Source organism: Geotrypetes seraphini, chromosome 4 (genome assembly GCF_902459505.1).
Source record: "Geotrypetes seraphini chromosome 4, aGeoSer1.1, whole genome shotgun sequence".
Classification (NCBI taxonomy): domain Eukaryota; kingdom Metazoa; phylum Chordata; class Amphibia; order Gymnophiona; family Dermophiidae; genus Geotrypetes; species Geotrypetes seraphini.
The window spans coordinates 96,091,995-96,106,711 of record NC_047087.1 but is presented as its reverse complement, the minus strand read 5'-3'; the positions used below and the strand labels follow the sequence as shown (position 1 = coordinate 96,106,711).

Genomic DNA, 14,717 nt, shown 5'->3' with positions numbered 1-14,717 from the left:
CATATTTCAGGATGCCTACTGGGGATCAAGACAAACTATAGGCACCTCACTTCATACGTGAACACTTCCAAAATACTCTGGAAGGTAGGACAATTTTGTTTCTCACTAAGGGGGGCCAAATTTTCTGCTATAAAATGTCATAGAATTTAAATTTCAGAGTTATTTGGAAACAAATCATAGAAACATGACGGCAGTTAAAGGCTGAATGGCCCATCCAATCTCCTCCTCTCCCTAAGAGATACCACACACTTGTCCCATGTTATCTTGAATTCTGTTATGAGAATCTCATACACATTAGTCATAGGTGAAATAAATTTGTTTTCATTACCACAATTTCATTTTGTTATTTTACAGGATGGGTACAGAGGGGAAGAGAGAGCCATGAAGTTTGCTATCCCAAGAATTTGGCAGGAACCCATTGACCACTCAAGCAACTGCTACTTCTGCATGGTGGACCCTTCCAAACATTGAACTGGCAAGAATGCATCTGCAATCACATATCTGGACATTCCTTCATCCATTACCCTGGTGCCATATTGCCCTGAGCTCCTCATGCTCATTTCATTAAAGAGAGAGAGCTGCTGTTTTCAGAAGAGAGAAGTAAGTCAGAGAATGAGGGAGACATTATAGATCCAGTTTACAATATCAGTGGTGCAGCTGATGAGAGAAAACCATACTATCCAAACCAAAAAGACATCAACGACTTGATCAGAAATCTTGGTCTCATCAAGTCCGGTGCTGAGCTTTTGATGTCTAGGCTCAAGCAGTAGAACTTGTTGGATGAAAGTGTGCAAGTCACAGATCAGTGAAAGTGTCACCAAGCTTTTTACACCTTCTTCACCCATCAAGATGGGCTCTGCCTCTGCTACAATGTGACCAGTCTGTTTGAGGCAATTGAAAACACCTGTAGCCTGAAAGAGTGGTGTCTCTTCATTGACAGCTCATCCAGGAACATCAAAGCCGTGCTGCTCCATAATAGGAACGAGTAACTGTCTCTTCCACTGGCTCATTCAATGCACCTCAAAGAGGATTACAATAGCATAAAGACCTTATAAGGCACCTTGAATTAGGATGAATATGGCTGGGATGTCGTCTAAGACTTCAAAATGGTGGCATTCCTAATGGGTCTCCAAGGTGATTTTACCAAGTTTCCCTGCTATCTCTGCCTTTGAGACAGCAGGAACACAAAGGCACATTACCAAGGCAGGACTGGCCACAACGACTGAGTTCTCTGTGGGGAGAAACATGTCAAATGGGAACCACTGGTGAACCCCCAGAAAGTGTTGATGCCACCACTGCACATCAAATTGGGCCTAATGAAACAATTTGTCAGAGCTCTAGCGGGGAGAGTGTAGGGCAGTGGTTAGAGCTACAGCCTCAGCATCCTGAGGTTGTGGTTTCACACCCACGCTGCTCCTTGTGACCATGGGTAAGTCACTTAATCCCCCCATTGCTCCAGGTACATTAGCTAGATTGTGAGCCAGGGCAGATTGTGAGCCGGGTCAGACAGGGATAAATGCTTGAGTACCTGAATAAATTCATGCAAGGTGCCCAACTGCTTTGCTAGGATGTCTGTGTGGCCAGTCTACTAAAAATGCTAGCCCCTCTTACATCCCCATGGTTTGTTTTGTGCGTTTTTTTTTTTTTGATGTGGGTTTTGTTTTAATTATTCAAAAAAATAGATGCACTGAGGACAAACACATTAGAGCAGGGGTGTCGAAGTCGGTCCTCGAGGGCCGCAATCCAGTCGGGTTTTCAAGATTTCCCCAATGAATATGCATGAGATCTATGTGCATGCACTGCTTTCAATGCATATTCATTGGGGAAATTCTGAAAACCCGACTGGATTGCGGCCCTCGAGGACCGACTTCGACACCTGTGCATTAGAGAATTGGTCATTTTGAAACAAAAAGTTAGACATTTTTCTATTTTGAAAATGGTCATGTTCGCTACTGGATTTTTGTGCGTGGTCCACAAAACGTCCGAACTCAGATTTGGATGTCATATTGAAAATGCCCTTCTATATCTTTTTTGAGATGTGGTGACCAAAGTTGCACATAAGGTGAAATTGTACCATAGAGTGATACAAAGGCATTATATGATATTCTTAGTCTTATTCTCTCTTCCCTTCCTATAAATTCCTAGCATTGTTTGATTTTTTGGCTGCTGCCTCACACTGAGCAGAAGATTTCAATTTTCTGTCCACAATGACATCTACAGTAGACCTTTTCTTGAGTGGTGACTTCTAATATGGACCCCAACATTAAATAACTATGATTGGATTAGTCTTCTTATGTGCTTCATATCAGTGAACCGTCCCATCTTCAATCAACCAACCAACAAAGTATATACCCTGCCTCTGCCATTCATCCAAGACTAGAGTGAAAGCACAGCTGGAAGATACAGTGTGTATGTTCCTGGCAATAAGCACCCTAGGGGGAAAATGATGCCTATGTTGGAAAAGATAAATAGGGGCATTTTCAAAACACTAAGATGTCCAAAAACGGCATCAATCAGCACTTGGAGGTTTTTCTCGCCAAAACATCCAAGTGCTGATTTTCGAAACCATTTTTCTGGACATCTTGCGAGGTGTCCTAACTGCTGTGCATCCAAAACTAAAGAGGGGTGGGGGGGGGATGGGAGGTGGAAGCATGTTCTGGGCTGGCTTTGGGCATGCTTAGACTTGCACGTCTTGCGATAATAATCAAACCTTTTCCAAGACATCCTGGATGAAACTTAGACGTTCTGATTAGACCTGTTTAAAAAGCATCTAAGTGCCAAAAAGACACCCAAACTGAACAGATGACCACTGGAGGGATTAAGTAAAGACCTTTCCCATCCACCCAAAATCTGAATGAAACAGTACATACCTAGTATGGGAAATCCTAGAAGACCATCACACAGGTGTCTTAAGTAGCCTAGTGATTGGGCTAGTGATTGGGCTAGTGAGCCATAGAGAGAAGGTCCCAGGCCCATAAGCCACTCTAACTACTACATTTATGGTGGAAAGTTTGAGCCCACCAAAATCCTACTATACTGCCATGTAGGTGCCACCTACAGCCATAAGGGCTATTGGGGTGGTAGACAGGTGGTAGACAGCTAGGACTTCAGAAGAAAGAGACTTGGGAGTAATCATCAGTGCAGACATGAAGGCCGCCAAACAAGTAGAGAAGGCCTCATCCAAAGCAAGGCAACTTATGGGATGTATCAATAGAAGCTTCGTTAGCCGCAAATCTGAAGTCATAATGCCACTGTACAGAACCATGGTGAGACCTCATCTGGAGTACTGTGTGCAATTCTGGAGGCCACATTACCGTAAAGACGTGCTTAGAGTTGAGTCGGTTCAGCGGATGGCCACTAGGATGATCTCGGGGCTCAAGGGTCTCTCGTACGAAGAAAGACTAAACAAATTGCAGCTCTACACTCTAGAGGAGCGCAGGGAGAGGGGGGACATGATTGAGACATTTAAATACATCACGGGACGTGTCGAGGTGGAAGAAGACATCTTCTTTCTCAGGGGACCCTCGGTCACAAGGGGGCATCCATTCAAACTCAGAGGAGGGAAATTCGATAGTGACATAAGGAAGTATTTCTTCACAGAAAGGGTTGTAGATCACTGGAACAAGCTTCCAGAGCAGGTGATCAAGGCCACCAGCGTTATTGACTTTAAGAATAAATGGGATGCCCTAGTAGGATCCTTACGAGGGTCGAGTTAAGGAACTAGGTCATTAGTACTCAGACTTAATGGGGTGGGTCAGTAGAGTGGGCAGACTTGATGGGCTATAGCCCTTTTCTGCCGTCATCTTTCTATGTTTCTATGTTTCTATAATAGGTTTTGGGGGCGTTTTGGAAGACTCACCATACATAAAAAGAGGGTTATGGTAAGATGTACTTCTGGCATCCTTTATGTGAAGTTCACAGCAGTGCCCTCTAAGGTGCCCCACTGCTCTATTGGCATATCTGTGTGGCCAGTACATTACAATTCTGACCTTCCCATGTCCAAATGGTCTGGATTTCGATGTTTTGAAGTTGGACAGTTTTGCGGTCGAAAATGGTGAACAAAGTTGGGCGTTCTAAGGTTGAACATCCTAGTGGCCAAGATGTCTAAGTAGACGATAAAAAAACAAAAAAAACCCAGATGTCTTGTGGTGTTGCCAGTTTTGAAAATGGCCATTTCTTTGCCTTTGAGTTTGAACATCTTGCGGAAAATATCCAAAGTCAGACTGACATTCTATCAAAAATGCCCCTCAAAGTGAGCTAGAAAAGGCATTCATTTTAAGAATGTTAATCTGTTCTATCCACGATACCCCAAATCTCCAATCAGTCCAGTAGGTATCATTTAATTCAATTCAACATTAGCTCAGGATGCTTTTAGTCATTCGACCACACATCCTCAGATAAACTATCCCATCTGTAGTCTGATTAAATACCCCTAGAAGCCCAGGGACAAGTGTGAGCGGACCTACCAGTAATAACTTTGACTTAGCAATATTAATCTGATACTCAGAAATCAAGCTTTAATTCTCCACCAGTGTTCCTGAAAACTGTGCAAGGCTGGGCTCAGAAATAGTAAAACATCATCTGTACAGAGGGATATCTTGTGCATGCTGCCACAAGAAACACAGGTAATCGCAAGCAGCGGGAAAAGTGACCCATCTCATACTCTGTAGCCTACAGTTTGGAATAAACTTACACAGTTCTGGAGAAGTGTTTTCATCATCTGACAACCCAATCACCTGTCCAGCCTTAACCTAGGGTCCAAGCTAGGCTAAGAGCATGGCCAAGAATTGTGAAGCAAAAGAATGTAAAGAATTGCCATACGGGGTCAGACCATATGTCCATCTAGCTCAGCATCCTGTTTCTAACAGTGCCTAATACTGGTCAGAGGTACTGGCGGGATCCCAAAAAATAGCAAGATTCCATTCTTCTCACCTCAAGGAATAAGCAGTGGCATTCCAACACATCATCAACTTTTGTTCTTTTCTATACACTTCTCCCTCTGTATTCGCTATGATAGGGGATTAACAGAACCGCAAATACAGAAAAACCGCAAATAACTTTTTCATATGTTATTCACTGTTTTCTATTAAAAACCATCGTGAATATGGCGAAACCGCGAATAACATGGTGGGAGACTTGGCCTGTTCCTGAAGGAGAGGCAAAACACCGTAAACGATTTTTTTTCTCTAAATCCTTGGAATCGGCGATTTCTCTATCCAAGCTGATGTAATTTGGGGGAGGAGCCAGCAAGCTAAGAACCGTGAATAATTGAAACTGCGAATGCTGAAACCGCGAATACGGAGGGAGATGTGTATACATGGATTATGTTTCCTTTTATTTCTTATTATTTAAAAATTTTAAATAATGAAATATAGTAAACTATTATGCCAGTATTTCTAAAAGGTGGTATATAAAGTTCTGAAAAAACTAATCGCTATCAATAACTAATGGACAATCTTGAAACCCCTACATCTCCTAAGATAACCTGCTATAGAAAGTTCCCTGATTGAATTTGAGCACATGCTCAAACCTGTACCAGCTTCTCATCTCACAAGATCCTCTCCATAAAAACAAAATGGCCTTTGTATCTGTACAATAGTGAAGTGATGACAATAGTGAAGTGATAACAAACTCCCTGCACAATAGTGAAGTAATGACACACAAACTCCCTAACTCTGTGAGGAGTCGAAGCACTACGAAACCACCTTACCCAATCTCTCTCCAGCATCAGATGTTCCTGCTTACTAAGATACACTTCAGTTAACAAGGCAACACTCATACATTGGAATTTCAACTAAATCAGCTCTCTCCTCTTCATTCTGTTTAAAATTCTGCTGTACAAGTTTCTTCTGTCAATATTGCTAAACTTACATACCCGGATATTTCAGTCTATAAGACGCACCTGACCTTAAGACGCACCTATCTGTAGAGGAGGAAAACCAAGAAAAAAAAATTTGGTTCAGAATTTTTTTTTCTTGGTTTTTCCTCCTCTACACGTAGGTGCATCTGGTGGTCTGGTGCGTCTGGTGCTTGAAAGCCCGAAGCAGCCCGCAGCCCAATGAAGTCCGCAGCCCGAATCAATCCACAACTCCCTCAGCACCCTTTTTAACTGGTGGTGGTCCAGCGCGGTCTCCTGCTGGATGGCTGCCTTTCTGGTTGCAGAGCAGTGCACAACGCAGGAGCATGACCTTTGCGCTTCCTACATGGTCCCGTGAGAACTGACGACAGCCAATCACGGAGTGGCACGGGACCAGGCAGGAAGCGCAAAGGTTATGCTCCTGTGTTGTGCTCTGCTCTGCAACAAGAAAGACAGCCATCCAGCAGGAGACTGCACTGGACTACTGCCAGTTAAAAAAAGGTACCAGGGGCGGTGGGGGGAGGTGTATTCGCTCCATAAGATGCATTCCTTTTGGGAGTGGAAAAAATGCATCTTATGGAGCGAAAAATACTGTAATCCCTCTTCTCAAGTCACTTCATTGGCTCCCTGTCCATTTCTGCATACAGTTCAAACTCCTCTTACTGACTTAAAAGTGCATTCATGCTGCAGCTTCTCAGTATCTCTCCTCTTTATCTCTCCCTATACCTTCCCTGGGAATTTCAGTCATCTGGTATGTCATTCTTATCTATATACTTTTTCTTCACTGCCTATTTAAGACTCTGTTCCTTCTATCTTGCTGTGCTGTATACCTGAAATAGACTTCCTGAGTCATTATATCATGTTCTGTTGCTGGCCCTATTCAGATCAAGGTTACAATTATTACTACTACTATTTATCACTTATTTGACATTTATATATCTGTACATTTAATAGACAGGCCCTGCTCAGAAGAGCTTACAATCTAACCTGGACATACAGATATGACATATAGAGTTGAAGATGCAGAACTCAAGGTGAGAGGAGTTAGGAGTTGAAAGCAGTCTTGAAGAGGTGGGCTTTCAACTTGACCTTGAGCACTGCCAGAGATGGAGCCCACTGTAGGGATTTGGGCAGTTTGTTCCAAGCATATGGTGCATCAAGTTAGAAGGGAACTGAGTCTGGAGTTGGGAGAGGAGGAGAAGTGCACAGACAGGAGGGACCTATCAGCTGATCAAGTTTGCTGAAGGGGGGGACATCCTGGAGGCAAAAAAAGCCCACTACTCAAACATCCTACAAAGAGTCCCTAACAGGTCCAGACACATGTTCGACCTGCCAAACCAGCTTTTCTCCAACACCTAAGGAAATAACTGCAATAACCCAACCGACCTTGACAGTGAGGCTCTCTCTGACTTCTTCCAGTCTAAGGTGCAAAACATCCACAACAACCTCGACACTGCCACCAACAACCCCCCTCTAGTACACCCCCAACCTAACCCTGACTCCCCAGCTCTGAACACACTATCTCAAATCCACAAAGCAACAGACAGAAGTCCTTGAGAGAACTCAGACCCTCCAGCACCATCCTTGACCCTTGCCCATCTAGCCTAATACACTGAAAATGCCATGGTTGAATCCATCCTTCCCCTCAAAAACTCCTTCCTCTCTACTGTAGAGGTGCCACTCAGCTGAAAATTAGCAATCATTAAATCCACCCTCAAGAAGCCTAACAACCCAAGCAATTACCAGCTGGTCTCCAACCTCCCATTTGGCTCCAAACTCCTAGAACGAATAGTGCTCCATCGTCTGCAAACTTTCATAGAAAAATGAGCTGACCTATCCCTTTCTCAATCCGGCTTCCATCCAGGCCATAGCATGGAGTCAGTACTCCTAGACATAATTGATGGCAGCTGGTCAATACTTGACAAAGGCAGCGATGCCCTACTAGTGCTACTAGACCTAAGCACTGCCTTTGACACTGTAGACACACTGTAGACCAGTGTTCTTCAACTTTTTACACCTATGGACCGGCGGAAATAAAATAATTATTTCGTGGACCGGCAAACTAGTAAGACTGAAAATTTTAAAAAACCATCGCCACCCCGTCCCCGCGAGCTCGGTCCCACAAACCATCTGATCCCATCCGCACAAGCCTCAAATAGTTATGATTTTATATTGAACATATTTTATTAAAGTATAAAAAGAAACAATATTCTATACAATTGTCATTTTATAAATACAAATAATACAGGGCAAAGATCAACAAAACCCCTTTCTCCCCTCCCCTTCACATATATCCCCTCTACTATCAAGAAAACTGAATAAGCCAAATTATTACAGAATGCTACACAAATATCATGTAATAGAATACCACAGTCACACATGACAGGAATGGTGTTAGGGAGTGGAGCTAGGGCAACTGCCCCCTGGTCAGAGAGATCCCTAAGCCAGCTGGAAGCTAAAGAAGCACTGCCTGGGCTTTGCACTCCCCAGTTATGTCTAGCAAGATACATATTTCAAATTTGATATATTTGAATCACAAGATAGAAATAAAATTATTTTTTTCTACCTTTTGTCGTCTCTGGTTTCTGCTTTCATTGCCTTTTCACTCTCTTCCATCCAGCGTCTGCCCTAAGAACATAAGAATTATCACTGCTGGGTCAGACCAGTGGTCCATCATGCCCAGCAGCCCTCTGGTCTAAGACCAGCACCCTAACTGAGACTAGCCCTACCAGCGCACGTTCTTGTTCAGCAGGAACTTGTCTAACTTTGTCTTGAATCCTTGGAGGGTGTTTTCCCCTATAACAGCCTCTGGAAGAGCATTCCAGCTTTCTACCACTCTCTGGGTGAAGAAGAACTTCCTTACGTTTGTACGGAATCTATCCCCTTTCAACTTTAGAGAGTGCCCTCTCGTTCTCCCTACCTTGGAGAGGGTGAATAGTGTCTTTCTCTACTAAGTCTATTCCCTTCAGTATCTTGAATGTTTTGATTATGTCCCCTCTTAATCTCCTCTGTTCAAGGGAGAAGAGGCCCGGTTTCTCTAATCTTTCGCTGTACGGCAGCTCCTCCAACCCCTTAACCATCTTAGTCGCTCTTCTCTGACCCTTTCGAGTAGTACCGTGTCCTTCTTCATGTACGGTGACCAGTGCTGGACGCAGTACTCCAGGTGAGGGCGTACCATGGCTCATAACCTTCTCTGTCTCTTCAGTCCAGCATCTGCCCCTTCCATTCACTGTCTGTCTTTCCCTGCCATCTCTCCTCCTGCCTCCCCCCCAAAAAAAAATTTGGTCTGGCATCCATCATCTTCCTTCTGTTCCTCTCATGGTCTGGCATCTCTGTCCTTCCCTCCCCCCTGTGGTTTTTAGCATCTCTCTCTTCTCATTTCCTCCACTCAGATCTGATATTGTTCTCTGCTCTCTCTTCCCTTTTCTTCTCTGGTCTTCCTTCTCTACTTTCTGCCTCCATCTAAATTAAATTCTTTCTTACTATTTAGTCCTGTTTCCCTCTTTTCACTGTGTCTACAAACAGCTTGTCACCCCCTTTCCCCTCCATTATCTTACTATTTTCTTCCCCCTTTATTTATCTCCTCCTTCCATCCAGTATGTGTTCTTTCCCCACTTCCATTCAGAATCTGCTCTCCCCTCTCAACTGACATCCATCTGCCTTCTGCTTTCTCTCCCTTCTTCTCACTTCCATCACCTGTCCCCCTTCTCTCTCTCATCTCCTCCATTCTATCATCTGCCCCTTCTCTCTCCCCCCCCCAACTTCCATCATCTGCTCCCCTTCCCCTCACCTTTGCGGGTCACTTTCTTTTCCCTGATGGTGGCTCATGTCAGAGGGGTAGCTTTGGCCGAGCAGAACCGCTTCCACTGTTCCTTGCAACTTACTTGATGTTGATGCTGGGGCCCATTGCCGTTTGAAGAAAAAAAAAAAGTGGAAAAAAGGAAGACCTCCAGGACAGCAGCTCTTTGCCCTCCTTCAGCGGCCCAAGAGTCTTTAGGCAAGCAGCAGCTCTTAACTTCGGCACAGAGCTGCTCCTAAGCAGTAGTTTAGCGCAGTTTCATGAGGCACCTCGGGGCTTTTGCTAGGCCGGCCCACATCGCATCATCGAAGCGGGCCAACCTAGCAAAGGCCCCGAGGCTGCCTCATGAAACCACGCAAAACTACTGCTTAGGGGCAGCTCTGTGCCAAAGTTAAAAGCACACAGAGCTGCCACTGCTGGTCTGGAGGTGCGGAGACAATGCATGAAGCATACGCGGTGGATGGCAGGAGTCCCGGCACAGCGACAGCAACAGGAAGTTGCAAGTCAGCTGACGCCGGCACCTTTCGTTGCGGCGGGGACCGAATCCTTTGCGGACCGGCAAGATTTTTTTGCGGACCGCCACCGGTCCGCGGACCGGCGGTTGAAGAACTGTGCTGTAAACCACCAGCTCCTACTATGCAGATTCTCCAACCTTGTAATCAGGGACACTGCCCTCCAATGGTTCACCTCTTTCCTGCATTAGAGAACTCAAACAATCCTACTAGGACCACACATGTCAGAACCGAAACCTATCAAATACTGTGTTCCCCAAGGTGCCCTGCTGTCTCCCTTCTTATTTAACTTCTATATCAGGCCAGTCATTGATATAGCCCAAAAATACAACATTAAAATCCACTCCTATGCCGACGACATTCAACTACTCATCCCACTAGGTGCAAACCTATCAGCCCAAATTGCTAACCTCCAACTTTGCCTTTCTGACATGAAAACTGGATGACAAACAAACTACAGCTGAACGCTGCTAAGACTGAACTCTTATGGATCAGAATGAAAAATGCCAAATATGCCCGCTCAACACTATCATGGGAATCCATCTCCTTAACAGCACCAGACCAGGTATGTAGCCTTGGAGTAACATTGGACAGCCACCAGTCCATATCTACCCAAATCTCCCAGGTGGTCTCCTCTTCCTTCTACTTCCTCCACCAACTGAGAAGGATCAAACCCTATATATCCAAAACAAACCTGACTCAACTCCTCTACGCCTATGTTCTCTTCAGGGTGGATTACTGCAATTCTATATTTAATGGAGTAGCCAAAAAGGAACTCAAGCGCCTCAGCAAGTCCAAAATGCAGCAATCCTCCTCCTATACAATCTCAACTACTATGACCCCCATCTCCCCAGCACTCCGCACAGAACACTGGCTACTGATCAACAAACGTTGCATATTCAAGGCACTGGTAATAGCACATAAAAGGTTCCACGCCACCACCACAGCCTATATAAACTCCAAGCTACATCTATATGCCTCTACCTGTCCCCTCCGCTCTAAAGCAGAGAGATGACTGTGCATCCCCCTAGGAAGATCTCTACTGTTGGAAACCATCTACAAATGCTCCTACAGTCACTTCATCCCACAGCTTTGGAAGCAACTGCCCCTTCAAATCAGATCACAGAACTCATTGATAATCTTCCGAAGAGCAGTGAAGACATTTCTCTTCAACTAAAATGCAACCACAGTCTACGCCTCAGCCCCCCTTAAACCTCCCTCCCCTCTAACCTCTCTTCCCCATTCAAATCTTCTACTTAAATTGCTGTACAGTCCATTCTTAACCTGTATTTAAATTACTTATAGTCCTTGTATTTAAACTACTGTATAGTCTTTGTATTGTCCAAATGTACTCCACTGTGAATGTTTGCTTGTAGACCGTTCTGAGCTACTGGGAGGACGGGATAAAAATCTAAATAAATAAATAAAGGTCCAACCACAAACAATTCCCTCTGATCTCTCTCCGCCAACAACTACCAGCTGGCGACCCCCTGGTACAATCTTCTGTAATGCCCCTCCATAAATTTCCTATGAATGTCCTCAAGTTACAGTACTGCCCAGCCTTATCCTTTTATGACTGTATTGTATTGCCAAATGTACTGTCCAATGTAACTTCTGTGAATGTTGGCTTGTAACCTGTTCTGAGGATGGGATAGAAATTGAATCAAATAAATAAACATAAGGGGAGATATGTGAAGAGAGATAATGAGGGGCAGCTGAGTGAATGCATTTGTAGGTCAGGAAGAAGAGAGGGGTAACATGAGAATAGCAGCTCTCATGTCATTCTGGTTAGATTAAAGAAAGAGAGATGGATAAGTGGAAGATCTGAAAATAGCGAGTTGCAGTAATCTAAATGCAAGGTGATGAAGGCATGGATATGGGTTTTGGTAATGTGCTCAAAAAGGAAAGGTCGGATTTTGATAATATTATAGAGGAAGAAGTGGCAGGTTTTAGCGATATGTTGTGTCTGGGTGGAGAAGGAGAGAGAGGAGTCAAAGATAACCCCATGATTGCGAGCAGCCCTCACCATGACAGCACTCCCCTCTTAGTATGTCACTGAGTGGAATTAGAAAAGGTACAGAGAAGGGCAACGAAAATGATATAAGGGATGGGATGACTTCCCTATGCAGAAAAGCTAAAGCGGCTATGGCTCTTTAGCCTGGAGAAGAGACAGCTCAGGGGAGATATGACAGAGGTCTATAAAATACTGAGTGGAGTGAATTGGGTAGATGTGAATCAATTGTTTACAGTTTACAAAAATACTAGAACTAGGGGGGTATGTGATAAAGCTATTATGAAACAGATTTAAAACAAACCAGAAAAAGTATTTCTTCACTCAACACATAATTAAATTCTGGAATTTGTTGCCAGAGAATGTGGTGAAAAGCAGTTACCTTAGTGGGGTTTAACAAGATTTAGATAATTTCCTTAAAGAAAAATCCATAAACCATTATTAAAATGGACTTGGGGAAGTCCACTACTTATTCCTAGGATAAGCAGCATAAAATCTGTTTTACTCATTTGGATCTTGCTTGATCACTGTTGGAAACAGGCTTGATAGACCTTCGGTCTGTCCCAGTATGGCAACTCTTTATGTTCTTGTCTGCAAATCTCTACGCTACTTTTCATAGAGCAAATTATGCAGTTACTGTACCAGGTTTAGTCTGCGGTGCTCCTGGCCTGGAGGAGGGTTTCGGTTTTGAAGGAGCAATATGGATTGTTTTTGGAGCTGAAAGAAAGAACGAAAAGAGTCAATGCTTTCTTACATGGCTAAACTTCAAGTTCACATTTAGACACTTGGGGGATGGGGATAATTCTATAAGCAGCTGCCTAATTGTAGATGGCAAGAATGCAAGTAAATGCTGGTATTCTAGTCAATTATATGCTAAGAAACACATACATGTATAAATTACCATTTTACCGCTATAGGATATTCAGTAAGCGCCATATTCTATATATGACTAGGGTTACCAGACGTCCGGATTTCCACAGACATATCCTGATTTGAGGACATGTCTGGAGATCTGGATGACTATTCAAAACCCGACATGTCCTGGTTTTGAAAAGCTTTCCTTTGTGCAGGATATCATTGTGCCGTATCCATGTGATGTCATCGCACCGTATCTGCATATGCGAAGATGTCCTGCCCGATGAGAGCAGGCAGCGGGGGGCGGTGCTGGTGTGCGATTGGGGGCTGGATCAGGGGTGGGACCGGGGCGTTGTGGGGATGGGTAGGATTGGGCGGGCCTGGGGTTGGGACTAAGGGACCGGATTTTCCAGTCGGAAAATCTGGTAACTCTATATATGATGCTTAAAAAAATTGGCTCCGAAAAGGACAGCACTTTGCGTGATTCTATAAAATGCCTCCCGTGTTAGGCCACAGTTTATGGAATCACGTGCAGCATCCATGTGCATGACTAACATTTTGATGCAACCATTTATGCTAATGAAACTAGGCCTAAATACCAGTGACTAACTTGTGCACAGATCTGGCTTATTCTATAACAGTGCGCCTTTTAGGAATGCCTATGAGTTGCCCATGCTTCTCTCTTGGCTATGCCCTCTTATGAGATCCATGAGTTTACACACACCACTTTATAGACTATGCTTATATGTATACATTCTAATTAGTGCCAATTGTCAATTATCGGGGTTGATTGGCTTGTTAAACAACTACAGTAATTTGTGCATGCAAATCGGCAATGCTCACAGATTTGCAAAGGCAACTTTGGTTGTATTATATAGAATCTGGCCCCAAGTATATACCAAGATGTGATGGTGGGTGCCTTGCAGCTAGACATTCACAGGGATGGAGTATGGGCAGACGTGTATAGCTTGTAAAATTTTATTTGTTTTGCTCACACCTTTTTTCAGTAGCAGCTCAAGGAACTGTGCATCGAGGCGTTTATTGGCACCTACCAGCAAGTAGGCATGGTAATGGGTGGTTTGGGGGCAGAGTTTGGGCATGGATTGAGTTAGGCACCGGCATTGTAGGCCAAAACCTGGCTTAATATACCAGTGTCTAAGTTGTTCACACCTATCGGTGCTTAAGTCAATTTAGGTGCCTAACTTTGATTGACATGGGGTAGGTTCTATTCTCCTAGGCACCTATCGAGTTAGGCACCGTTATAGATCTGGCCCAAGATCTGTACTAAGCTTGTATTGTGCACAGGATGCTCTGCTCAGACCATCCTAGCTTTGGTGCCATTTACTGAATTCCCCCTACAGAGTACAAGCACTTGATTACATCATTGTCAGTGTAGGTGTAAATTTGTATGTCAGCATTTGGGTACTCTTGGAGTAAAATCTGGGATCCTATTTTATAAAAGCACATGGAAACTTATCTTTCCTCCATAACATAGGTTTACCAAAATCACCTTTTTGGACTTTAAATAAACCTTGTTCTGTTATAAAATCAAACCTTAAAGTATGATTCCCAAGCTTGTAGCAAAAAAATCTTAATAGAAGCTAAAGGAAACAAGTTCACTGATCATACCAGCTGCTGAATAGCATAACAAGACTGTCTGAGGCCTTATGTACCTTCAAGGAC

The 14,717-nt window shown here is 43.9% G+C and overlaps 1 protein-coding gene across 50 annotated transcripts in view; it reads right to left on the bottom strand.

Moving 5' to 3' along the window:
* Positions 1–14,717, bottom strand: part of ABI3BP (ABI family member 3 binding protein) — a 433,553-nt gene that overhangs the window by 135,711 nt on the left and 283,125 nt on the right. For all 50 annotated transcript variants that reach the window (XM_033942670.1, XM_033942663.1, XM_033942658.1 and 47 more), the window contains one exon: positions 12,822–12,896. In XM_033942670.1, the coding sequence (XP_033798561.1) occupies positions 12,822–12,896 (75 nt within the window). The remainder of the gene's footprint in view (positions 1–12,821; positions 12,897–14,717) is intronic.